The 27,650-nt window shown below is 33.0% G+C and overlaps 2 protein-coding genes across 5 annotated transcripts; one reads left to right on the top strand and one right to left on the bottom strand.

The window, feature by feature from the left end:
- The first annotated feature begins 34 nt into the window (after positions 1-34).
- On the top strand, positions 35-19,660 carry LOC106073673 (3'-5' RNA helicase YTHDC2-like). Of its 3 annotated transcripts, none has more exons than XM_056027872.1 (33): positions 35-126; positions 4,263-4,430; positions 4,910-5,003; positions 5,183-5,373; positions 5,489-5,682; positions 5,798-5,964; positions 6,335-6,437; positions 6,698-6,854; positions 7,364-7,418; positions 7,657-7,709; positions 8,181-8,299; positions 8,432-8,567; positions 8,660-8,852; positions 9,092-9,261; positions 9,422-9,509; positions 11,657-11,744; positions 12,326-12,406; positions 12,501-12,583; positions 12,670-12,775; positions 12,897-13,016; positions 13,130-13,295; positions 13,394-13,500; positions 13,996-14,090; positions 14,256-14,429; positions 14,527-14,780; positions 14,955-15,052; positions 15,238-15,333; positions 15,539-15,635; positions 15,890-16,150; positions 16,942-17,195; positions 17,339-17,490; positions 17,897-17,981; positions 18,386-19,660. In XM_056027872.1, the coding sequence occupies exons 2-33, from the start codon at positions 4,301-4,303 to the stop codon at positions 18,923-18,925; spliced, it is 4,707 nt and encodes a 1,568-aa protein (XP_055883847.1). In that variant the 5' UTR covers positions 35-126; positions 4,263-4,300; the 3' UTR covers positions 18,926-19,660. The 3 variants fall into 3 exon arrangements, with proteins under 3 accessions (XP_055883847.1, XP_055883862.1, XP_055883853.1); XM_056027887.1 differs by lacking the exon at positions 35-126 and adding an exon at positions 141-173; XM_056027878.1 differs by lacking the exon at positions 35-126 and adding an exon at positions 3,868-3,999.
- Positions 19,661-20,251: 591 nt separating this feature from the next.
- Positions 20,252-26,304, bottom strand: LOC106073680 (peptidyl-prolyl cis-trans isomerase B-like). 2 transcript variants are annotated; one of them, XM_056027959.1, is made up of 7 exons: positions 26,157-26,271; positions 25,709-25,805; positions 25,136-25,324; positions 24,423-24,585; positions 22,404-22,494; positions 22,083-22,267; positions 20,252-20,625 (listed from the first exon to the last, which is right to left on the bottom strand). In XM_056027959.1, the coding sequence occupies exons 3-7, from the start codon at positions 25,312-25,314 to the stop codon at positions 20,455-20,457; spliced, it is 789 nt and encodes a 262-aa protein (XP_055883934.1). In that variant the 5' UTR covers positions 25,315-25,324; positions 25,709-25,805; positions 26,157-26,271; the 3' UTR covers positions 20,252-20,454. The 2 variants fall into 2 exon arrangements, with proteins under 2 accessions (XP_055883934.1, XP_055883929.1); XM_056027954.1 differs by lacking the exon at positions 25,709-25,805 and having other exon boundaries at positions 26,157-26,304.
- Between the last annotated feature and the right edge of the window lie 1,346 nt (positions 26,305-27,650).

Here is a 27,650-nt window from a genome sequence, read left to right as displayed (position 1 = left end):
GCAATCTAGATCTACTTTAGAAATAAAAATTCGAAAAAGCTCATGATACTTTGTTCTTACAATTTCCGCCAAGGGAGACAAGTACTTACTGTTTCCAAGAAACTGAAAACATTTAATATTATTATGGTACGTTAGGTTCACACTCTACTAATCTAGACCTGTAAAGTCAGATGGTTAGAACTTAGATCTGCTTAAAAGAATGCTTTTGATTGTTCACGTTTTAATATTACTTTTATTTTGTATTAGACTTTAGAGTAATCTAGATTAGTAGATTATCATAGTCTATATTAATATTTTATTTTTATAATTTTATATTATTCATTATAATTATCTAATCTAGTCTACTTGTTTTAGACTTAGATTAAAGTTAGATCTAATTGACTTCGTCTTAATTAAGTTAATTAAATTATTTATTTAATTAATAATATTATTTAATAATAATACTAATTTACTTACTAATACTATTTACTAATTCATCATTGTAACTAATAATACTATTAATACCATTACCAAATAACTTAAATCTTAATTAAATTATAATACTAATAGTACTTTCTTATCATCAGGTCAGTCATCTTACATTAGTTACTTTTGAGTCTTCTATCCTGAAGTGGCTGAAGGCTTTCTAAATTTTGTGATTTTTCTAAAGGTGTTACTCTAGTCAAATGTGAATATTCATTTCTTATGAATCTCACTGCTCTATTTTGTGTCTGTTTCAGTTTCTTAATGTTTTCTTGAGTTGAGGGGTAACAAACAAAAGATGTATATATATTCTATTATTGGCCTAACCAAGGTTACTTAATAACATTTTAGTTTTATGTTCTTATTTGATTTATAGAAATTTCTTTTAATAAACCCTAATGCTTTGTTGGATTTTTTAATAGTTTCATCAATATGTGGATTCCATGACAGTTTTTTGTTTATTATAACACCTAAGTATTTTGTGTTTTTAGTCTGTGTTACTGGTTTACTATGAATAATATAAGTGGAATTAATTTGTTTTAGTTTTTTTTTTTTGTTACTCTTAATAAGTAACATTTTTCCAGGTAGAAAGACATGCTCCAATTTGATTCCCATTTGTGTAATTCATCAAATTCTCTTTGTAAAATTTCTGTATCTTGTGTTGTTTTTATTGTTCTATATATATATTATTTATTATGCAATTGTCTGCAAATAATCTGAGTTTTGTTCCTGAACTAATGCAATTTGGTAAATCATTTTTGTAAATTAAAAATAGTAGTGGACCTAAGACTGTTCTTTGAGGTACACCTTTGCAGACATGCCTACTGTCCCGCAGTATGCGGAACCGTCCCACAAAAGCATAAAAAAAAGCTCACATGTTCCGCCGTTCTGCATTCGCGATTTTTTGTTCCGCCAAGTCTGAATTCCGACCAATTAAAAATAGTAGTGGACCTAAGACTGTTCTTTGAGGTACACCTTTGCAGACATGCCTACTGTCCCGCAGTATGCGGAACCGTCCCACAAAAGCATAAAAAAAAGCTCACATGTTCCGCCGTTCTGCATTCGCGATTTTTTGTTCCGCCAAGTCTGAATTCCGACCAAAAAAAAATCGCAGATTTTTCATTATTTATTAATAGTGCGAAATGTAAATACTGAATGCAAAATAAAATATATATAGGTCTATGTTTATTGTTTACATTTCATCTCCTCACGGACCCGGACCTGTGTGTCCTAAATTTACAAAGATATGGTTGAGCTATCTAGATCTAGACATAGATCTAGTTACTAGTACTCTAGGTCTAGATACTAGATCTATTCTTAGAATCTAGTAAGTGCTAATAAGCCAAATGTTCCATTCAAATCCCTTTCTAATGAAGTTCCAGACAATGGCTCTCTACTAGTACTACTAGTCTAGACTTAGACTTAGTTTAGTAGACTAGAAGTCTAGATCTAGTCGCAATCTAGATCTATTCTAACACTCTCAACTGGAATAGGAAAGGCAGGGAGCATTTTCCAAAGGCTGCAGCCTATTTGAACTAGCTAAGCCATTGGACTCCGAGACAAAAATACACCTTCTCAACACAATCGTCATTCCAACTGCTACATATGCATGTGAGACGTGGAAGTCATCTGTCAAAATTGAGAAAAGACTAAATGTGGCTCAACAGAGAAGGCTGAGATAGATTTTGGGAGTCAGTTACACAGATCGGGTCTCAAACAAGGAAATCCTATGCCGAACTGGGAGTCGAACACTTAGTGAGGTTGTGACTGAGCGTCGCATGAGGTTTGCGGGACATGTTCTACGTCAAAATGAATTACGCACACCAAGAGTTGCGATAACATGGAAGCCAAAACAAGGAAAGCGCAAACAGGGACGTCCTCATATTTCTTGGCGACACACCTTCATGGAGGACCTCAGAACAGTGGACACCAGGTGGGAGGAGGCTTCAGACATTGCCAGTGACAGATCTTTATGGAGACAGCTGGCCGCCCAATGCACCGAACGGCGCGGGAGGACCTAAGTCTAAGTAAGCAATCTAGCACTAGATTACTAGATAAATAGATCTAGAATTCTAGATGATTATCATCATGATACTAAATCTAAAACTAAGAATAATCTAGATCTATCTACAGAAATAGACTTAGAAGGTGATAGTGATAGATCTCTAGATTTCTATGTATCATTATGTAATAAATTTAGTTCTCAATAAGTCTTTAGATCTAGACATAAATATTTAGATCTATAATATAATTATTATAATCTGTATTCTTAGACCTAGAGGACTTATTAGATGTAGGTCTAGTCCTAGACTAGTAGACTCTTAAATTATTTTAGATCTAGTAGAGACAACTTCTAGAGTGACTAGAGTAGAGCCCTAGAAAAGGATAGATAATCAAGTAGATCTAGAATAATCTAGATCTAGTCATTAGATTTAGATCTAGTAGTAACAAATAAAAATAGTAACATTTTAGTCTAGGTCATTAGAATTCATCATATAGGAGCTAGAACTATTGATTTCAAACAAAGGACATAATTATGAATTAAAGATTTCTTACTTTTAATTATACTATTGACATCTAATTTATAAGAAGCAAACTAGTATTGTTATTAAAGTAATTATAATTGAAGTTTTATTTATATATTAGGTACAGTATGGCTGACAAACATAAAAGCGTTTATGTTCCACATTGGGCCCCAAAATTCCACATTTTCAACCTGAGTGTTCCACATTCTGGGTCTTGAGGGTAGGCGTGTCTGCCTGTGTTACTGTTATTGGTGTTGATTTAGAGCCATTTATTATTACAGTTTGTTCTCTCCCTATCAGAAAATCCTTAATCCACTGTTGACCATGAATGCCAAAATATTTTAATTTTTTAAGCAAACTATGGTGGTGAACTTTGTCAAAAGCCTTGTAAAAATCTAATAAGATAGCAGCTATTTGCTCACTATTATCTTAACCTTTTGAACCAGACTACTGGCTACTACCGCAGTGGCTACACCTACAGTTAACAGTTATAAATGTTAGTGACAATGTATTCCAAGAGTCTAGATTTAGACTTTTAAAGACTAATTTTAAAAAATAGAGAATAGTAAAATGTACCAATACCAACTACCAAGTAGATCTAAATCTAGACCTTAGACAGTCTTGAATTCTATATAGAATGAATCTAGACTCTCTAGATCTAGTGTGTGAGTGATAATTGCTGTTGCTCTGTCTCATCTTAGTGATAACAGAACTGAGAAACCCAATATCTGTGCCACACATGAAGGCCAGGAGTTGGACTAATTGTCATGATATGCATGCCATTGGAAGCATTTTATTTATTTTGGAGTGCTTATAATACTTTGTATCCATTATTCCATTAACACTAGCAATAACAAAGTAAATACTTATTATCTTACAGTATAGTATACATCAAGTCAGTGTATCCCAAACTGTGTTCCACAGAACACTAGGTCTGAATAGGTGTTCCACCAACTACTGGAATGATTAATTAGCAGGCTACCATGTGAACTAATCTCTCTAAAAAAAAAAAGCAAAGTGTTCTGTTATATAGTTAAAATACACGTGTGAAGTGTTCTGTTAAGGAAACACTACTTTACATATTCTGTATACTCATAACTCATACTATAATTACTAGATCAATATTTCTATGTCTTGACCTACAGTTAACAGTATGAGTATGAATAGTATATTGACATACTAGAGTATATATTTAGATCTCTAAAGACAAGTACATAATTTATAGATTACTTTTAACTTAAATTCCTTACTATTATTACTTGTTTTTCAATGTAGGAGATCACCTGATTCTATTTCTATGATAAAAGGAAAAAATGCCTCGCAAAGATCCTAATCGCTCTGAGAGAGGCCCTAAATTACATGAATCTGTTTGTATTGGAGAAGATGTAAAAATTGGAATTCATTTGGCAATTCAAAGGTTTAGGTTGGATCCTGATTCACAAGGTATGCAATGACTTTATCCTTATTGTTTTTATTTTAAGTAGAATGCATATTTCTAGATAGATCTATGGTAATCATAAAACTATGGCTTATAATCAACAGAATGCAGAAAATTTGGGCAAAAAAACATTTACTCAGCATCAAATATACCTAGAACTACAACACTTATTTTGCACTGTAAACACAGTTCACTTAAATAAATCAAAAAAAAAAATCTTTTATTTCAATAAATAGCTTTGAAATCTTTTCCTTTCTAAAATAATATATAGCTACATCTGTAAAAGCAAATCACATTTTTTACTTGGCAACACCTGGATTTACAAAATTTAAAGTGATAAAAATCTGGTTTTGTTGTTGGTTAGACGATTGAAACATTATTTTATGAAAAAAAAAAATTGGAGTGGTACACTTTTTGAATACAGATCTATGCATTAGGAATATTCTACTTTTGTAACCACAATTGTATTTCTTTTTATTTGCAGAGCTGAGTTTCCCATCTTCATTTTCAACCACTGAACGTGCTTATGTGCATCGTTATTGTTGTCAGCTTGGCAGTTTAAAAACATGGAGCAGAGGGTAAATGTAATTGTTTCTTCGTTGCAGCATTAAGATTTAATCAGTTTTATTAGTACTTTTCTAAAATTGAATATTTCAATAAAATAACACTTGATAAAAAAAAGTTATGAATATCTTATGTAACAACTTTGCTTACTAATAATTAATGAATTTATGAATTCTTTATTTGTCTCTTTCAGGAATGGACAAAACCGCTACATAACAGTTCGTAAGGTGGAAGGAGGCAGAAACTCCAGAACATTACCGTCACTTTTTTCTCTAGCCCACAGTGCAGCTCAGTTAAACACCTTGTTAAATAAATATCCTGTTACTGTTAAAGAGAAACAAGATCTGACTGTTATCACTGATCGAGGTTCTAATTTAAATGATAGTAAGTTACTAGCATTTTAAAATATTTTTTTACTATTACAAAAGGAATAATTGCGTACCATAGACCATTATTTTCTTATGCTAATTGCTGTGAAAACTTCCTTTTTTTTCCTTAGACAGAGAAAGATCTAACTTTGGAAGACTGTCACACAATGTTCCTCAAGTACCACCGAAACGTAGTCCTTCTGAACTCAATAAATTTAGGGAAACTCTCCCAATTTATAAAATGGGGTCTAGCATTATAGAAAGCATCAACAACAATCAAGTTATTCTTGTTGCAGGTGAAACTGGATCAGGAAAGACAACTCAGGTACCTTTAAAGTTTAAACTGTTCAGAAAATTCTAGAGTTCATATTTAGTTACTTTATTTTCTTGTAACTATTTCATCTTCGTTTAATAAATGTTTGTGATATTCTTATTTTCAGGTTCCTCAGTTAATATTAGATGATTATTGTGAGAGACAACTGCCCTGTCGAATACTGTGTACACAGCCAAGAAGAATAGCAGCGCTTAGTGTTTCAGAAAGAGTGGCATTAGAGAGAGGAGAGAGACTTGGCCACACTGTAGGCTATCAAATCAGATTGGACAGCAAGTATGAATATTTTTTGTTTAATTGCTTTTATGTAGCTCTTTATGTATTGCTTTATATTTGCGACTAATCTCTTTTGTGGACCAGTGGGGTAAGGCGTGTCTAGGAGAAGATTTCCATATTGCCTTTGGGCATTCAGCAAACATAACTCCTTCTCAAGTAGTGATTCAATCTTGAGCCCTCTTATTAGGTGGGCAAGCAATAAAAAGGGCTTTGGCCTTTTATTTAAAACAAATATAGATTTTTTAAAATGTAATTTAAAACTTTTTAATAAATATTTTTTAAAATCTATTTTCTTTTTTAATTAGGCTGTACATCTGTTTATCTTTTTTTATATGGATGATTCAAAAACATACTGTATACTTTATTGCAGGATTTCTCCCAAAACTATTCTAACTTTTTGTACTACTGGTGTTTTATTAAGAACTTTTATGGGAGGAGATGCCTGTCTTAGTACCGTGACCCATATTTTAGTTGTAAGTATCAAGACATCTTTATTTTAAAATTATATTTAGTATGTTTCAATAATTTTATAAATAACTTTAAAATACTTATCAACACTGTTTATTAAACTGTGTAGATAAAAAAAAAAAGTTGCAATCTAAAAACTCTCAATTTAGTATTTTATTTGTCAGTATTTATAAAGATATTTTTTTAGTCTGCATTTGAAATTGAATGAGTAAACGTCTGTTTAAAATGTTGAACTGATAGATTGTCTCAAAACACTTTATTACAGGATGAAGTTCATGAGAGAGATCGCTTTACTGACTTTCTTTTACTTTGTTTAAAAGAAGCATTGCCCCGTCATCCTAATCTTCATTTAATTTTGATGAGTGCTACTTTAAACTTAGATTTATTTTCTGGATACTTTAATAACTGTCCAGTAGTATGTGGTACGTTTTGAATTTCATTTTTTTTTTTTTTTTTTCAATTATATGGGTCAACAAGCTATTTGTTAATTTAAACAACAAGATTTTCATAGATTTCTTTGACCATTAAGCGTGTTATTTTTAAATAGAAAATTAAGCATATATCTCATTTCTGACAAACCTTCCCCTTTTGTAAACAAATTATCCAACTTAAAAAAGGAAATATTTTTGAACACTATTGCACTAACCACTAACCTGTTGAGTTGTCATTTGTCTGTTATATCAGGTAATTGTAACTTGACAACTACCAGGGTTGTGTTGTGAGAAATTTCCCTTTTAGCAATTAGACCATTTAGAATAAGGAAGCAATTAAATTTTTACACATAATTTTCATGCATTAAGTTATGAATATATTTATAGCATTTACTCAACAGTAATTTTTTTATAATGACAATAACTTATTATATTGAATATAAATCTGGATTGTTACATAAGCCATAATTGACAGCATTTGTCACATTTCTGATTTTCAGTTGCAGGAAATTTGTTTCAGGTTACTGAGTATTTTCTTGAAGACATACTTAAATGGTAGGATTTCTGTGTAGTGTAAAAAAAAAATGTTCTCGTAATGAGAAAGATTGTTGTGTTAAAAACTAATTGTTATTGACTATAAAATCACTGGCTAAATTTTGTTTTCAATAGTTTATATTTTAATCAATCTCTTTTTTTTAAATTATAAGTAGTTGTTGAAGTTTAAAGAATATTTGTATTGTGTGACAGGCTATTTCAACATTTTAAATAAGTTTGAAAACTATTTGTTTCATAGGACAGGCCATGTGAATAAGCTGATAGACAAAGACGTAACAAAGAAGCAAAAATGTGAGTAGGTTTTTTTTTATACTACCAGTATACAAATAATTTTAAATAGTTGTGCTAACCTTTTTGTTTGTTTGTCCTGGTCTCATTATGTTTGTGTTTCTTGGTCTCATTATGTTTGTGTTTCTTGACCTCATTATGTTTGTGTTTCTTGACCTCATTATGTTTGTGTTCCTTGGTCTCATTATGTTTGTGTTTCTTGACCTCATTATGTTTGTGTTTCTTGACCTCATTATGTTTGTGTTCCTTGGCATTATGTTTGTGTTTCTTGACCTCATTATGTTTGTGTTCCTTGGCATTATGTTTGTGTTTCTTGGTCTCATTATGTTTGTGTTTCTTGACCTCATTATGTTTGTGTTTCTTGGTCTCATTATGTTTGTGTTTCTTGACCTCATTATGTTTGTGTTCCTTGGCATTATGTTTGTGTTTCTTGGTCTATATTTGCGTCTTAGCCTCTCATTATCTCTGTTAAAGTTAAGAAACAAGAAGAGCAGCTAACTGAATGGTGCTCCAAACAACTGACTCTGTCAGACACTACTCCTGGCAGTGGCACAGAAGATGACTCTGATGTGACAACATCTGATAATGCTGAAGTAAGGATCTGACATTTAGAACATTTAGGCATCCTGAATTAACTAATTCATTGAATCATTTAAAGTATTAACTTGTAAAACATATTTTTTTTTTACCAGAACTGCTAAATTTAATTTTAAATCCATTTTCAGCTAGGGGAAGAAAAAGAAGATCTTGATCCCTGGATTGTTGAAGAAATGGACAAATTGCTTCGTGAAGCTTGGCAGACTGGCAATGAAGAACTTTTCAATCAAATCCTACATTTGATCTCAAATGAAAATGTTAGCGGTGAGACAACAGACATCCCTAATTAATAAAATAATTTTTTTAATTCATTTTTAAGATTTAGAAATAAAATTTGTTTAATTGCCTACTTTCAGTGGACTATGTGCAGACAGAAACTAGTATTACACCTCTGATGATAGCTGCAGCTCGTGGGTTCATTAATGTTGTAGAGCATTTACTTACACTAGGAGCTGATGCCAACTTAAAGACAACCAATAACTGGACAGCTATAGATTTTGCCAGGAAATTTAACAGAATCGATATTGAGGAACTTCTTAAAGCTCACTGGTTAATTTTTGTTTTATTTTATTAGTTTGTGATCTAATATTCAATAGGCCTCCATCTTCATCAAATTGTGTCCTTTTTTTTGTGCATGAAAATATTTTTAAACATCAACCACACTACGTAAATCTTTACTAAAAATGTTAACTTGTTGATTACTGCACACAACATACCAAACAGCTACTAATTCAAATTTAAATCCAAATTGTGTTAGTAATTTATTTTTGTTTCAACTTTATTTTTAGTTCATCTCTTGCATTTGACTTGGAAAAAACTGATGAAGAAGATGTTCAGCTTACCTCAGAGGAAGACAGGGAGCTATTGTCTGTATATCAACATAATTTTGATGATGAGAAAGTGGATATTGAGTTAGTAAACAACCTCATTTTTAAAATTCATTCTGCAGAAGGAGAAGGTGAGCAATAGTGTGTGTGTGGTTAATGAAAGAAACAAAGTGGTCAAAAAGTTGTACAAGAATTACATTTTTATTTACTTTTCTTTATAAGTTAGATTTGTACAAAACTATAGACCTTCACTTATAAAGAAAAGATAATACTGGTTTTATTTTTTTAAAGGGGCTATCTTAGTATTTCTTCCTGGTTTTGATGAAATTGTATGCCTTAAAACAGCCATAACAGAAGATCGACGTTTTGAACATTCAAGGTATCCTTTTAAACAATCTATAATAAAATACTTCTATTTATAATATACTAGACATATGTTACCCGCGAGTCTTTATTTGCGCATTACTTTCGATATAGTCACTGAGAGTGTTTTGTAAACAATTAAACGAAATAATAATGTAATAAGTAAAGCGAATGTGTCAATGTAAAAATAGTGTGAATGAAGCTATCAAATCAAAATAGCTAATAGACTTAAATCCATTTTTTTTTTCAAATTGAAACATTTGCTTGTAGGCCTACATATATTTGATTAAAATTTGAGATGAATAGACTAAATTTTGTATGTTCATGTGTATAAAGTAGATCTAGAGGTAGACATAGATCTAAATCTACACTAATCTAGAGTTAAAAATTGGCTTTTATAGAGTTCATTCTGTGCTGCGCATGCGTGAACTTTTTTTCATGAATGAATATAGGCCTATCGCAACACGGCTACGCAGCTTTAGGGAACAGCGAACGAATGTATTAAAAATGCTTTAGAAAAACAAATTTGAATGTTAATTTGATTAAAATATGAAATGAATGGACAATAATTAGTATGTTTATGTGTTAAAGCATAAAACTATCTTTGCGAAAAGAAGTTTTATCAGTCTTAGAGTTCAATAAGAGTTTTAGACCTAGGCCTAGGAATAGACTCAGTAGAGAGATGTGTTAATGTGTAACCATTTGGTAATGTCTAATGAAAGAATGTTCGCCAGGAAATCTGTAGTCACAGATATCAGGAAATAATTTATGTAAAAAATGCTTTTGAATAATCTAGTGGATTGGATTTAGATGTATGTTAAACGTAGCCAATGATCCTTTCACGTTATTTCTCTTTCGCTACGAAAATAAAATTAGTTTTGCGAAAATGGGTTTACCCGAGGTCGATACATTCTTATCTATTAAAAACGAAAAGAGCGATAGCTTTGTTAAATGAATGGAATTATAAAGTGAACAATTAAACAAAATAATTTTTAGTACGCGATTCATGAATGAATATAGATCTAAGCCTATCTCAACTCGGCTTCGCAGCTTCCGTAAACTAATGTAGCTTTAGAAAACCAAATTTGAATGTTTATTTGATCAAAATATGAAATGAATGGACTTCAATTAATATGTTTATGTGTTAAAGTATAAAACGATCTGTGCGAAGAGAAGTTTTATCATCTTAGAGTTGAATTAGAGTTTTAGATCTAGGGATGGGATTATAAAGTAAACAATTAAACGAATTAATATTTACGGTATTGTCTAATGAATTAATGTTCGTCAGGAAATCTGTAGTCACAGATATAAGGAACTAATTTATGTAAAAAATGCTTTTGAAACACAAAATTGAAGGTTAATTTTATTATATAATGAAATCAATGGATCTTCTTTTGTATTTTCATGTGTCAAAGTAAAAAACTATCTGCGCAAAGTGTATTTCTTAAAATTAGATCTAGGTCTAAATCCTTTCTATCTTTTCTCATGTCAACATTGTAGACATGGCCTAGATCCATAAAATACTATAGCTGTAATAGTGTCGGACAACTTTATTTTTTTTTGAGGGTCTTAAGTTTGTTTTAGGGCTACAATACATACACTACGGTCTAAGTTAGTACCCAAGGAACATTCCTGCCTAGTTTTATCAAGATTGGTCAAGCGGTTTTGATGTCTATAAGTAACATACATCCATACATACATACATACACCACACATTCTACTTTATAATATAGATATATATATATATATATATAGTGCTTTTTTTTTTTTGTAAAAAAAAAATAGGTGCCGGTACTTAGTGATTAGGTGCCGGTACTCAATAGTTGATTGCCTAACTTTTAACTACTAAAAATTATTAATATACATTAAAATACAAGAAAAGTAATAATTTTTTCAAAAAGGTTCCTGTACTCAGTGATGGATTGCCTAACTTTTAACTACTAATAAATTAATAATAAACTTTAAAATACAAGAAAATTAATGATTTTTTTCTCACATTGAAAAAAGTGCCGCTATGCTGTACCAGTGCGTACCGTCACAAAAAAGTACTATATATATATATAATTGGCTTGTTTTATAGTATTTTATAGTTTTTAGAAATATATATTATATAACTTTCTTTAACTTAACATAAATTTTTTTACATCATTTTTCTCGTCTTAGGTTCGTAATTAACTTACTACATTCATCCCTTCAACAATCTGAACAAAAAAAAGTTTTTAAAAATCCACCAAGTGGGGTTAGAAAAATTGTAAGTCATTACAAATATTTAAATTAATTGACTAATTTTATTGCATACTTTGAAGGAAATTAAATTATTTCATATTTTAAATAAGTTTAACTTGTCTTTTGTTAAAGGATGCCCTTCTTGGTTTCTTGAAAAGTAGTGATTGAAAAATGTTTTGTTATTTTTTGAATTAGTATCTTAGTAGAAAAATGGAATAAAATTGACAAATTTTAATGGAATGTCACAATTTTGTTTGTTTGCATATAAAGTTGTTGTTTTTTCATCCCAGCCTTCTTTTTTTTTATTATCTTTTTAGAAACAAAACATTTAACTAATGTTTCTTTTAAGTGAGCTTTACAATAAAAGGTTCAACCTAATGACATTGACATAGAATTGACATATATGGGACACCCTTTTATTTAGAAGGGCATCTTGGTCAAGTGGTGAGAGTTTGGTTGAATGCAGCTTGAATCAACTCTGATTATATTATACTGGATGAAATCAATCACACTATTCTCAATTTATTTAAACATAGTTTGCTGAAATTAAAAAACATTTCACATTTTCTTGACTTGTTACATTATTTTAAAATGTCTATTTCTCAGATTCTGTCTACCAATATAGCAGAGACATCTATAACTATAGATGATGTTGTCTTTGTTATTGATTGTGGGAAAGTTAAAGAGGTACACAATGAGAATATTCTGAGTTAATAGCATTAATAAGTAAGACTTTATATCAGTCTATTTTTAATCTTCTTTTATATCTAACTGTAAACAGAAAACGTTTGATGCACTGACTTCATTCACTTCCCTTAAAAGTAACTGGATCTCTAAAGCTAGTGCACTGCAAAGAAAAGGAAGGTAATCACTGTTGAACTCATTTGTAACTATTTAGAAAGCATTTACAAAGATATAAAAAAATAAATTTTGTTTTCATTTACTTTCAGAGCTGGGCGATGTCAACCCGGTAAGTGTTACCATTTGTTTAGCAGGCCCAGATATATGCATCTACATGACTTTCAGACCCCAGAAATACTTCGACTTCCCCTTCAGGTGACTGAAAAATGAATCACTAAATCTTTGTTTTTTAATTATAATCTTTTTCGATTGATATGTTTATTGGTTTGATTTCTCAATGTTTCTTAAAATACTGCCCTTTTTTATTTTTTTGTAGGAATTGTGTCTACAGTGTAAGCTGTTAGCTCCACTGAATGAATCTGTGATAGACTTTCTACAAAAATGTCCCCAGGCACCACCTCAGTTGGTCATACACAATGCTGTTCAAATTTTAAAGGTAAGTTTATGACTTAACATTTAATTTGTCAAAAAAAAAGCATTAGTATCTTATTTATGCACTTATTTATACTTTTTTTTACAATTAAACTTTATAATTTGATCATTTTGCAGCAAATCGATGCATTTGATCCGTTTGAAGATCTGACAGAGCTAGGTCAGCATCTTGCTGATTTGCCTATAGAGCCAAGACTTGGGAAGATGATTCTCTACTCTGTTGTTTTAAAATGTTTAGATCCAGTCCTCACTATAGTCTGCACACTGTCTTTTAAAGAACCATGTAAGAAGTGTTCTGTTTTGTTGTTCTATATATTTACTTCTAGTTTTTACATACATTTTAATATTCCATTTATCATAATTACTGTTATTATTTTGTAGTTATTATTCCTGCCTTGCCGTCAGAAAAAAGATCTGTGATGGGAAAAAGGAGACGATTTGCAGAAGAGACTTACAGTGATCACATGGTTTTTCTGAGATCTTTCCAAGTATATAATAAAGTTTAAAAAGTTTTTCGTATAAATTATTCTTTACTGGCAGCTTATCTGTTTAAATATTTGAAAGCTAACAGTATATACCATGAAACTATCACTTTTCTAATAATGGTTTTATATAAATGTTTTAGAAATAATTGTGACTAGAAGAACACAACAAGGCAAAATATCAAATAAACCTTACTGAAGCAAATCACTGCAAAGTACATTGGTCTTAATCTCCTCTAAATAAAACATTTAAATCACATCTTGTCTAGCTAATAATGTTTGTCTCTTGAGCTACGCAAGTAATGATCATATGGCAACAAAAAGAAAATAGTGGAAAAAACATCAGGGAAGAACAATATGTGCAAAGATTTGTTAGTTTAGTCCATGGCAAATAAAGATTTAGTCTCAATAGCTGGCTGTTAATATGAATTATATAATAATAATTATAATATAATTTAACACATTATTTAATTTGATGTTGTTTTTTTAAATTTGATCCAGGCTTGGCAAAAAGCTAAATCTGAAGGATGGGAGAGAGCATTTTGTGAGAAAAATTATATTTCTTCTGCAACTATGGAAATGCTCCTTGGAATGAGGTCATTTAGAAATGTTGACTTTTACTATGATTAGATATTTTAGGTTATTTTTCTGTGCTTTTTTTATTGTTTATAACTTAAATATTTTTCATCATTTCAATTTATTGAATAATTTTTTTAGAGTAGTGTAATAAATAATTGCTATTTGTTACAAAAAAAAAACAGAATGCAACTTCTTGCTCAACTTAGAGCATCTGGGTTTTTACGAGCCCGAGGAGCTGGTGACATCCGTGACTTAAACACTAATTCTGACAATTGGGCTTTAGTAAAAGCATGCTTGCTGGCAGGAACCTATCCTAATCTTATGCAGAGAGATGCATCCATGGCTTTGTGCACCTTGTAAGTTTGATAAGTAATATTTATTACTAAGTTGATTAAATTATTAAAGATTCATTAAGCATCTTAAAATAAAAATGCGACTTATGTTTATGTCTAGAAATGAAAGAAATATCAGGTTCCATAGCAGTTCTGTCCTCCAGCCATTTACATCAGCTACTAATATAAATACGTCGAAATCTCTGAAGAAGTTTGTTAGGTCACTTCCTTCTAAATGGATTATCTATGATGAGATGTCACGCTTTCAAAGGGTCTCTTTAGCCAAATATTGTAGCTTAGTGTCACCAACAGCTGTGTTTCTGTTTGGTGGACCCAGTAAGATTACAACAGATGCCATAGTCCAACAGCAGCAAGGTAAATTGTGTTTTAAAATATATCTGGTTAATCATTTGCTGTATTTTGAAATTTAGTCTACAACTTAATATCTTTTAAAATTTAACAATTAATATACAAATTATATTTCTTTGAGAATAAATTATATGACTTAATAAAAATACTCTCAAATATTATTTTTATTGTATTAATCAGAATTTGATGAAGATGAAATGTCTAATTCAAATAAGATTGCACCCAATGTGACTGTCAAGTTGGATGATTGGATTGGATTCGATTTTGAATCTGAATTAGTAAATATACATCATTTTATATTTTTTTATGAAAACAAAGTACTGTTCAGTATTATCAGTATATTTTCTAGATGTAACACATTCCAGCTAAACCTTTCTTTTTCCTCTTACAATAATTTCATTTTGTTTGAAAACTATCACAATTTTGGGATTTCCACTAATTTGTTTATTTCTTCACTCTATAGGAAGCCAAATTGGCTATACAGTTTCGAATGAAATGGCACAGTTTGTTCTTAAATAGAATGAAGCACCCGTCTAAAGCTTGGAGTTTAGCTGAAGAGGTAACATAGTCTTAGTCTAAAACAATATCATCAACATCATCACAAATTATCAATAAGTATTTTTTATCTAGTTTGATACATTCTAGCATTTCACCATTTGACCTTTGAATTCACATGACACCATTAAAAGAATTAATTTAATTTGATATCACTGATTATTTGTGCTTAACTTATTTTTAAACTTGACAAAATGTGATGTTTTTAGGCAGTGCTTCAAACTATAAATGCAGTGCTCACAAATGCAGAGAAAGCAATTGGACTTGAAAACCCTATTGGAGTTGGTCAGCGGCCTAGAACAGTTGGTAAGCTGTCTGTTAAATGAAATGGTTCATTTAAAATAATAATTTAATCAACATATTTGCCAACTTTTTAATATTAGAATAAGCTGTAGATGTGGCAATTATATTTATACCTTTAAAAGCTCTAGAGAGCTTTCAGACTTCATGGTGAGAAGCTCCTCACATGATGACACTATACTTGATATTTATGGATCACCAGACATAATTATCTTTTTTTTTCTCTTCAGCTTTTCTTTTTTTTTTTTTTTTTTTTTCAGAATCCCTCATGGGAACTGGTTTTGAAGACTACTACAACAGACCTCCTGGTAATGGTGGTGCAAGTGGTGGAGGGGGCTACAGCTTTCAGCAACATTTCCCACAACATCAGCAGCATCCTTACCAACACCAGCAACAACAACAGCACCACAGCCACCAGCAGCACCAGCACTATCAAGCTCAGCAGCAGCACTTTTACAGGAACAACAATAACATCCGAAGCTATAATCATCTTCAGCAGCGCAATTATCAGGGATACAACAGTAATACTTCGAAATATTTACCAAATATCCTTGATAATATGCAACATCATATTACTTCACTTTTCTTTAATCAAACTTAATTTCGTTTAGATTGAATACATGTAAAAGTATCAAGCTAAAATGTTTTTTTTCAACAACTTTATTCTTTGAATTTCAAAACCATTTGAAATTTAATGATGCAATTTAAAATGACCATTAGATCTATTAAATGTAATTCAAAACCTTTTTATTGCAATTAAAAATCAAGCAACTAATTATCCTCAAGGACAGATTAAATTAAAATCATGTATTCTTATGCTGTCATATATTTTACCTTAATTAAAACCTATGACTATAATCTGGACACAATAATTTTATTATAAATTTTTCTTAATTATCAAAATTGTATCATTTGCACCAGTAACCTAACCCTAACTCTTGAGAAAAAAAATCAAACACATTTTTTCTGTTATATTTATCCTGGAAACTGATATTAATGCATATAAAACTCTATGAAACAAATTTAAGCCATTTAAATGGACTGACTAATAGATATAACGCCTTAGACTTGTTACATTATACCTGTAACAAATAGCTTGGTAAGAGTACTACAAAGTTTAGCAAAACCAAATTTGGTACTTATATTTAAAAGTGTATTGAATTTATTTATATTTAGGACATTTTAAAGAAAAACAGAAAGAATGATCTTGTAAAGTGTCTGTATTTATTTGCTTTTGCAACATTTATACTTTGTTTATTCTCTCTTTTTTAATAACTTGATATTTATTGATCTTTTTTTTTTATCTGTACAGAACCCGTGCCTGTAAACACCATGTCCAGAGAAAGCAGCAGTTCAACACCTCTAGACTCACCACAGTCAGGCTCACCCTCTTCATCTGTCTCTGCCACTGGAACCACTGCTACAGCTAATAACAGCTCTGGTGTTGAAGAGGGCAGGTACTTTTTGATGAGGTGCAATAATCAAAAGATTGTGGATGTTTCTGAGACTAAAGGCATCTGGGCCACATCTGTTTCTAATGAAACAAAGCTAAACAGAGCGTTCAATGTAATTCACATTTTCTAATAGCTTCAAATGTTCTTTTAGTTGAAATGAAGAGTAAAAATTTCAATTAATTGCAATATATCTTACATGGAACCTTGTTTTGTACAGATATTTATTTTCAATGCCTAATGTCTGTCATTTCTCAGAGTGGGAAACCAGTATACTTGATATTTTCTGTCCCTGGCAATGCAAACTTTCAAGGTTATGCCAAGATGACTTCGCTTATTAGCAAGAATAGGTCACCAGATTTTCCTGGCTCTGGTTTAACTGGTACATTTAGTGTATCTTGGGTCAAGAGGTAAATATTTTTTATTGTACAGAACTTAAAGGTTTTTTAACAGAAAAAATTCTATTCAGGTCATTTTAACTTATTTTTTTTAAATAGAATTTTTGTTTTAATTAACCAGTGCTGGTTTTACCTATAGGCAACATAAGCTATTGCTTAGTGCACCCCCCCTCCCCTTAAACAAATCATTCCAAGGAGATTTTCAATTATTTTTAAGAGAGACCAAAGAGACATGTAGATTCAAAAGTTCAAATAGCATATACAAGTCTAAATCCAGTCCTGTAATTAGTTTTGATAATTTAAAAAGTAGTGTTCAATCATTGATTAGGTCATCTAGTTACAATTTCTTACATTTTTCATCAAATATATTTTTATGTATGATTCATGCTAATAGAAAAAAAATTTATATAAATATCAGGGCCACCATACCATTCAGTAATACAAACTTCTTAAATAACCCATGGAATGAAAATAGGCGAGTTCATACTGGCCGTGATGGACAGGTCAGTTTTTTATTTATTTTTTTTATTCAGGAAGCATTTTATTTTTATTTATGTTTTACATGAATACTTTCATACTGTAAACTTCATTCACCTAACATATTTATTAAACTTCTAAACTTCTTGAAACTGTGTAATATTTAAATTTAAATCATTGGTCTTGGTTTTATTTTAACCAATTATTAACCAAGTCAATGGTTAAATTATTTCAGTTTTAAAAGAAAATTCCCAAATCTTCATACTTCAAACTGTTCAATAATATATAGTTTTCTAAAAGGTTTTTAAAAAAATATTTTAAAATGTTACTGAATTTTTATTTAATTAATTTGTTTTTCACTGTAAAGTGTTGATTTGACATTTTTTAAAACAGTTTCTGATCTTCTATTTTCAATTTTATAATAAAATAGGAGATTGAGCCTAAAATTGGCTTAGAACTAATAAAACTGTGGGACACCATCCAAGCCAGACGTCCACAAAGCAGCTCAAAGAAGAAAACCAATGGGCCACCTGCAACACCAGGTAAAAAGCAGCCTAGCCAGAAATCTGGTCAAAAAGAAAAGTCGTACAAATGTGAGACGCCAAGTGAAGAGTGTGGGAAGGAAAGAAGTGATATGTCTCACTCCAGCCCCAGCCCCTCCTCATCAACTAATACCAATCACAGTTCTAACAGTAGCACCACCAGCCCTGCTTTTGGCCAGAAGTCGGATAAAACCAGCGGTGCTTATTCATCAGGTGTGGCAGGATCACAATTTCAAGGCCACCAGAATTACTCTAACACTGGGGGCAAAGGTTATTTTCCTCATCAGCCAGGTGCTTATGTCCAGCCTGTGGTTGGTCTGCCAGCAGGTTTGAACTCAGTTTTGTTGTCTCAGCAGTCAGGACATAGTCACGGCAACAGTTCAGGTCAATCCCAGCAGCAACAACACTATTTTCATGGTACTGAGTAACTGTTACATCTAGTGGCAATTTAATAACAATACTGTATGCATGGTTGAGGGCATTATAGCTTGTAATAATTTTAGTCTAGATTTCTTTAGATTTGTTGCTTAAAACAAGTAGGAAATGAGTATCAGGCCCTGCTTGTACAGTCAGAGGATAGAAAGTATTGCAATTTGTTTTTTCTTGCTATGTTTCAGTTAGGAGAGTTAAATCCTGTCTAAAGATAAATAATTGCTTCAATGATTCTGTTATTTCTACCGAATGTTATTTTAATTTGTTTTTAATGCTTGTTTGAATTGGTTTCACAACAATTTGGTGTTAATTTAATCATTTGAAATATTAAAAAGGATTTAAAGGCAGAAAAAAATTTATTAAAGACAATAAATCCCTCATGAAATTGATTTTTAACAGTAGCTGAAAAAATGTGTTTCAAAAGCTTTACTATTGTTCCAATGTATCCCAGGAAGTCAAAGCTGTGATTTTGTATGCCTATACGTTTTGTTACAGACTTTTGGAGTACAACTTATTTTTAAAGTTTTCAGATGAACTATAGCGTAGACTCTTCAATGTTGTTTGATTTGCATTTTTTCATGTACTTTATGTCGGCCTGGACGTGATCTTTGATTGTTTTACTTGTAGTCCACTTGTTTTGATGGTTCACAAATATTATTTTTAAAGATCACTATATTAAATCTTGACTGTTACCAATGCACTCATTATGTCATTAAAGAAAAAAATTGAAATGGTGTTCAACTTTTATCATTAATAACGATTCTTTGTTTTTAAAACTTCCTATTTTATCAAAGAAAAGGTTTCCTCTTTCAGACCCTTTGATCTATCAGCAAGATGATGTAAAGTTCATGTTTCTATATCCAACAGTTAATGTTTATGTGGACAGCAAAAAAAAAAAAAAAAAAACTAAATTTACTTACTAACTAATGTCAGTACCGGTACCCATCAGAAATGTGTGGACTCGGGGGGCGTCCTGAAAATCCTGAAGTTGAAAATCCCAAGATTCAAACCTGAGACACTTAAGTTCAGAAGCCAAGTGCTCTAAGACTCATCAACTCTACCCCCCTATCCTATCTTATAAATGGTACACGTTCTAAATCTAGGGAAATAGTTTTGAAGCTCTTGACCAAATTTTTAATTTCTGATGACTGGCAATGTCAATTCAAATAATTAGGCCATCCCATAGTCTTCTCAACTCTGATCACCCTACTCATTACATACAGGTGGACTTGTATCACTCATCTCATTACATACAGCTTGACTTGAATCACTCTACTTATTAAGATTACTTACACAAAAATTGAAAGAAGTAAAAGTCCAAAAATTCTCAGGATAATTTTATTGCTGACATAACTAATTCATTCATACCAAGATTGCAACTCATGACACTAGGACACATTTCCATTACAAGATGTACATGAACTATTCACATTCTTTCCGTGATTAAATTTAATCAAATATTCCAGTTGTAAAAAAAATGAATCACTCTATGCCAATTAATTAAAAATAGTTCTATTCTAAATGTCTAAAGTTCTTGTTTTGTTCTAGTGTCGATATCACCGTCTGTGTTGAACTGTTCAGATGTTAGTACATAGGGACTTTTTATTCGGTTTATGCCACTCTTCTCAATGACAATTTTCCTCAATGGAACATTGAGTGGACCTGTCTCTTCACGACCTATTGTTTCGATCACATCCTGAAAAATCATTACGGAGAGGAGATCTAGCTGTTAAAATAAGCAATCCAGATGTATGACTAGACTCAAGTTAGTACTAATTAGATTGACTTAGTACCTTTCTATCACTAAGTGACTACATGGGGAATAACATTTAACTAAGACTTCGGCAAGTAATACACAATTTTTAAAATAAAACAATTTATTACCAATAATTAATTAACTAATTGGTTTTTTAAATTGTTTCTTGTGTTGTCAGGTAAAAGAAATAATTGTGCAAAATTTCAGCTTGATCCAAGATTGGGTGTGGGAGAAATAACGTGTATAAACTTTTACCAGACAGAGTGAGTTGATATAAACTTTGTAAAAAGAAAAGAAGGGGGTGTTCCGTCCATCATTATGAATATAAAGCCTAGGAACAAATCAACGGGGGTAGTCGGTGTGTACTGCTAGTATATATAGATATGGATATATATATAGGCCTTACCAGCGAATTTAAAGGCAATGCATTATAATTATTTATCAAATTAGAATATAGACATTGCGCCATGAAATATATCCTCTCTGGGCACAAATCAGGGCAATATCTATGTAACAAGGTTACAAAAGACAGTTTGTGTGGAAACATAAACTCAAAATCGGCCCCCGAAGTGGTCCACCCAGGCAGGCTTCAATATTTTCAGAAAGAACATCCGAATGAAATTATATCAAAGACAAATGAGAGATAAGAATGGAGAAAGAAGGTTAACAGATCTTGTGTAGTGCCCCAACGGTCCCGCAGATCAAAGGATAGGTGCAAGTGAATGTTAAGTAAGATGTGAACCTGGCCTAACTAGTTCCCCTTTCAGACCTTGTGGTCTATAGGGCAGATGATGTAAAGTTCATCTGTTTTTGTGGCCTACGGTTAACGAGGGTGTCATGTAGCCAGCACAACGACCAACCGCCTTTACTTTTCCCCAACTAATGTCAGGTACCCATTAGAGCTGGGTGGACTCAGAGGCGCCCAAGGATTCCAAAGTTGAAAATCCCAGTCTTCACCAGGATTCGAACCTGGGACCCCCGGTTCGGAAGCCAAGCGCTTTACCGCTCAGCCGCGGTGTTTCTTCTGGCCTAACTGATGTCTTAAATGAAGTTTACAAGATTACTATTCGTTTTAAATTAGGTCTAAATTATGATGCATACTAATTAGCTTTTTCTCTTTAAAAAACTGATTGCATAACTGATTTTAAAAATTAGATTTTTCGCTTTCAGAAAAAAAAAGTAGCCGTTGCATCAGAACTTTGAATGGTCTAAAATATTGTGATGTCGGATTTTCAATATCTTTTTCTAGTTTACGAGATCTAAACGGGACGGACGGACAGACATTTCGCACAAAACTAATAGCGTCTTTTCCCCTTTCGGGGGCCGCTAATAAAATTACTAATGCAGTCAAGCATATTTTGACTGCCTGCTGTTTCTGAAAAGAGATGCCTACTCACCATGCCTTGTATTACTTTGCCAAAAATGACATGCTTGCCATCAAGCCATCTAGCAGTCCTGAGAATGATGTAGAATTGGGAGCCGTTGGAGTCAGGCCCAGAGTTGGCCATGCCTACCCAGCCTGCGTGATTGTGGCTAATGGCAAAACTTTCATCATAAAACTTCACACCAAAAATACTTTCACCTGAAACAATATTAATTAGGTCAAGGGAACAGCGGTGATTGGCTAAATAGGATTAAAAAGAAAAAGATGGCATTGTAATACCATAAAGTGTATAACTGTATTCATCTGATATTACATTGTGATAGGCTATACATACTGTTGCCATATTTGGTCTGGACATCTCCCAACTGAATCATAAAGTCACGCACCACAGTGGCCACTGTTGTACCTCTGTAGCTCAAGATTAGCTGGGGAATAGTTTACAACGTGCCACACATTAGTCTAGTATATGTAAACTTAGCTGTGACGGGAGGATTAGTGACATGTTAGTCTGTTAAAGGGCCGGCCTAAGGCCACTGCAGCCTATGCAGCCGCAGTGGTCCCCGCACTTTCATAGACCCCCGCGCTTATTCTAGGTGTAAATTATTAAATTAAACCATTATCTCCTTAAATCGCAAAATATACGAGAAAGTCCCGGAAATATCCTGAAATTATTAAAATCTTCTGAAAACTCATGCAAATCTTCTGGGAAAATAGACAAAATAGTCATTTTGAGGTGTCATTCAATTATGAAAAACGCCAATCCTACTCTCGGTAATACAAAAAGCTTTCATTTAATAAAAATGTAATAAAAGGGTGAATTTTAATCAAAAGAAGATGACTATGTCACTACAGGATTAATTGCTTCAATAGAACTGTGGACAACGCAATTCAATCCTTGCAGCCAAGATTTGAACAGCTGAAATAAACAACAATCTATTTGAGTTTCTTGTCAGCTTTAATAAGCTTCAGCGTGATGACACGAAATTTTACAGCGAACATCGAGCAAGCATTGACGTCATCAGCAGACCAGTAATCAGATATGGGCCTATGTGGGCAAGAATTAGAAGATGAAATGCAATTTTTAAGGCCTATTCTACCAAAAACCGCCAAACCCCGGTAGAAAATTTAGCTTTTCTGTCCTCTAGTGAAAGGTACACTGCTTTCCCAAACTACTTTGTTGCACTCAGAATATTTTTAACAATACCCGTAACTGTGACATCTGGTAAAAGAAGCTTCTCGCGCCTCATACTAATCAAGAAATACTTGAGGTCAACATTCAAGAAGATAGATTGAACGATTTGGAAATTCTTGCTACTGAGCGTGACCTATGTAGTAAACAGAATTTGATGATATACTGTATGACACACAAGGCTCGTAAAGTTAAGTTAATTTGATCGAGATTTTGTACTTAGTAAAGAATTAATAAAATGCAAAGAAGAATTTATTTTCCAATAGAAAATCTTAATTTTTTTTTACTTATTATCCTTATCCCTACAATCCCTACCCAGACTGTGACCCGCGCAATCCATTTCGCATAGGGCCTGCAATTGTTAGGGCAGGCCTTGGTCTGTTATACGTCACTTATGGATGTACCTTAAATTTGTGCATTATTCTTCCTATAGCTAAACCTGCATGGTGTGGTATGAGCTGTGGCAACTTAGCCAGTCGTTACGATGGTCCTGAGTTTCAAGCCTACCCGCTGCCATCCGGCAGGAAGTGTTAGCAGCCATACAATAATCTTTATTTTTGAAGAAATTTAAGCTTAGAAAATGAGACATAAAAATCCATGAAAACCGATAGGCTATTACTGACTTGAAAATGCTGGGGGTAGTTTCAGCATGGAAAGACAAGCACAGTAGGCCTACTACGATATAGACAGAGGACTTCAATCAAATCTATGAAAACGAGCAAATCTCGTAACGCTGAAAACCAGTTCACACACCCGGTGCGTTGCGGCCTCAACTGCACGCGTTAATATTAAGGTCGTGGCTTATCACTATCAATAATTTGAGAGCAACAGCTGTAGCATTTCAAATATTTACTTTCAAATCGTAGATTGAATAGTGTGTCAATGTGTTGTGTTGCATGCATCTGTGTTTAAAGAAACACTTAGATATGTGTAGTCTTTTTTTAAAATCCGAACTATAGTGTGTCGTTTATCAAATTTCATGTCATTAAAAAAAAATATATTATTACTTTGTAGCGTGGACTAAATAGATTTGCGAGGGAAAAAATGTCGAGAGAGAACTTTAAAAAAAGAAGGCAGTGTTTAAAAGAATGTAAGATGAACCACTTAAAAGAAATGATAACATAATAAAGGGGAACAATCCTGCAACAGTTTCTGTTCACTTACCCTGCCTTTCTTATAACCTTTGGCCAGCGAGATGAAATTCATGCATGTCACTGGAGTAAGTTTGCCGAAGCAGCCAATGGTAAATCTTCCCCTGTAGTCTTGGCCTTGCCCGTCGTAGTCTTGTATTTGGATGTCAAACCAGATCTCTTCTGTGACGATTAATCTAGTGAGAAATATACTTTTAGACAAAGAGCTGGGCGAATAACATGTCAGCTGTTCCTAATTATTGTTGACAGACGTGTTCCTCTTCTAACGCTAAGAGGGCAGAGGATTGAAAATGCAGTTTCAGGAAAATAAAGGAAAGTCCTTGGCCTATAGGCCTATAACAAAAGATGTTTTAACTTAACTGTATAATTACAATTGTTATATTTAGGCCTACTGATCTTTTTTTTTTCGTGGCAGATGTGTGACGTTCTAAGAACAAATTCTCGTGGTGCCACGAATTTATTCAAACGAGAAGAGTAAAATACTGCCAAGCACTCTCTCACTCTTCGCAATTTTTATTCTCCCAAAGAGTTGGTCCAACAAATTCTTTAGACTCATAGAACTTTTCGTTTATGTATGTTCGTGTGTTTCTTACTATGTAATTCATTACTACTTACAATATTCATTGTGCATACATACTAGCTGTTACTTGTTTACTAGCTGTTGTAATACAATTTTAGTAAATATTCAAAAAAGATACAAAAGACTCATGTACTAAAAGCACTCACGTCTCTGGGGGATCCTCCAACGTTTTCCCGCCATATATCCTTTTCTGTATGCCATCTTTTTTGGCGCCATATTTCTCTGTACTGTTGGTACTGTTCTCTTCTTCATTTTCTGCTCTCCCCTTGACCGCTATCACGGAGATGAGGACGGCGAATGCAAGGGAAATAAACCTTAGTATCATTTCTATAGAACTGCAAAATAAACACAACCCAGTTCTACGAGAATGGAATTGAGAAATGATTTTTAAAAATACTTATTCTACGACATCACAAGGATGACCAATCTCTGCCTGACCATGAGATTTAATAAAATACTCTGAAAGACACAAAGATAAAGGCACATTCCTCGTCCCATATGCTAGGACAAATTTGTACAAATACTCCTTCTTCCCTAGTGCTATTAGAGCATGGAATGGCTTGCCTGAGCTAGCCAGGAAAACCAGTGACTTGGCAGAATTTAAGTCATTGGTTAATATGCATGACTAAATGCATGACGCGTAGGACGTAATCATCTTCTTTTTTGAAGTAACGTCTGTATTATATAAGATAAGATAAGATAAGATAAGATATACGCACTGGACTGATCGTTCGGTCGTCTCGATAGTCCCGGGTTCATACCCAGCCCCGATTGTCCAGCGGCAGGTTTGGACTAGGAAGTAGATTATCTGCAGCTCTGAATGAAAATCCGAAACATTTCAAATATCTAATTATAAAACGATTAGTAAAATTAAAATGGTGCACGCTTTAGGCCAACTCCCTAGAAGAAGGTTATGAACATTATACTTAAAAATTAATTAAACTAAAAGTAAATGCCTTATATAGCCTACAAATAGTCTATATATCTTAATAGGCCTATATTTTCTAAGATAAAGACTTAGCCGACTTGATCTCTCAAAAGCCTAGCAACAGATATGTTCGTATATCAACATTAAGACTAAAGGTTTAAAAATAAAAATTTACTGTGAAAATACATTAGGCGCTAATTGTATAAACTTTAAAAAATGTAATTATAGATTCCACTTACCTCTGTCGCTTTATTAACAATATTATTATAGGAAAAAAATTGTTTTAGAGAGAGAGGTCACAAATGTATCGGTCTGAACGCCACCAAAGCCACGCATGCACGACCAAATGCGTTGGCAAAAAAAAAAAAAATTGATTTTGAGCTTTTTTTTTTTTCTTTCAACCAGCAGACGTTCAGTAGTTTTAAAGTTGCAAGTTTAGAGTCTTGTTGACGCGACTGTTAGTCTGCATTGAATTGGCGATGGGAAAATACAACAAAGAATCGCGATTCTAGGCTACATAGATCTATCCAAATAAAGACCCTATATTGTTGGGGGGGGGGGGGGTTGGGAGGGGGGGGGGCAAAAAGCTTTTTTTATTATTATTTGTAAATAAGCCTAACTTTAAAAAAAAATATACATTGTCTTCGATTCCAAAGATTAAGGATGGCTGCCTGGTCGTGCGGTTTGCACGCTGGACTGTCGTTCGGATTTATCGACGGTCGAGGGTTCAAACCCTGCCCGCTCCCATCCCCCGTCGTCCTGCGGGAGGTTTGGACTAGGAAGTAAACTATCTTCAACTCTGAAGGAACATCGGAGAAACATTTGACAAACATTTGTAAGTATGAGAGCACGTAAAACGAGTTGCGGCCTAAATATTTTACCACACCTAAAGCAGCCAAAGCCGATTTCCGCGGGAGATCTACTAAGCCTAAATTGTCTTTTCGTCGTCTGCGTCTGTCTTCGGCTAAAGCGCTTCTTTGATTCAAATTTTTATCCCACGACCTACGTGTGAGCTCTCCAGTTGTCTCTTTCTGCTGCCAGGTGCCTTCTTCTTTTGCCTGAGAGAGAGAAAATGACTCCTGATTTTATCCTTACAGCGGTTTCGCGGGGCTCCTCAATTACGCCGTCCTCCTTTAAGCTAGCCAAAACAAAAACAAAAAAAAACATCGACTTTGGCGTTTGGTCGTCCTCCACAGGTCCGCCTTAGACATAATGCCGCACAGGAAAACTAGGTAGCCGCCTACCTCCGATTGGCGGGGGCCTCGCACAGGACACAGATCAATTTTTAGAGAAGAAATAGCGAAACCTGTGCCCAATCTTATTTTTGGAGACAACTAGGCCAAAATTGCCTTATTGATATCTTCGAAGTTTGAGTTCCTTTAGTTTGCCACATAAATAGAGTGTTCGCACATTCCACGTTCCAATAACTGGGGGCTCATGTTCGGTTTATTTGTTTTAACGTGTGTCTCAGTGGCATAATTTTCGCTTCTAACAAGCCGCTGTCATTTTTAATCCAGGCCTCAACCGATTCGTCAAGGTTTTCACTGGTTTCATCTTTCATTGGGCTTAATAAGTCTTAGTGGCACCTCCCCTAGAAGATCATTTTTTCCTTGGGGTTTTCTCCCGAATATTGCAAGTCTGATCTTATCTTATAAAATGCAGACGTTAAATAACTAATGAGCTCCATCTGCTTATTCCATTTTAAAATCTGGTGATGGTTTTGGTCCGCCCAA

The sequence above is a fragment of the Biomphalaria glabrata genome, chromosome 1 (genome assembly GCF_947242115.1).
Source record: "Biomphalaria glabrata chromosome 1, xgBioGlab47.1, whole genome shotgun sequence".
NCBI lineage: Eukaryota > Metazoa > Mollusca > Gastropoda > Planorbidae > Biomphalaria > Biomphalaria glabrata.
Note: the sequence above shows the minus strand (reverse complement) of the source record. Positions and strands in the feature narration are given on the sequence as shown.

Coding starts and splice junctions, on each gene's coding strand:
- LOC106073673 (XM_056027872.1), top strand. CDS start 4,301: ATGCCTCGCAAAGATCCTAATCGCTCTGAGAGAGGCCCTAAATTACAT. Junction 4,431..4,909: donor GTTGGATCCTGATTCACAAG/GTATGCAATGAC, acceptor TTTTATTTGCAG/AGCTGAGTTTCCCATCTTCA. Junction 5,374..5,488: donor AGGTTCTAATTTAAATGATA/GTAAGTTACTAG, acceptor TTTTTTCCTTAG/ACAGAGAAAGATCTAACTTT.
- LOC106073680 (XM_056027954.1), bottom strand. CDS start 25,314: ATGATACTAAGGTTTATTTCCCTTGCATTCGCCGTCCTCATCTCCGTG. Junction 22,495..24,422: donor AAGGTTATAAGAAAGGCAGG/GTAAGTGAACAG, acceptor ACTATTCCCCAG/CTAATCTTGAGCTACAGAGG. Junction 22,268..22,403: donor CCAGACCAAATATGGCAACA/GTATGTATAGCC, acceptor ATATTGTTTCAG/GTGAAAGTATTTTTGGTGTG.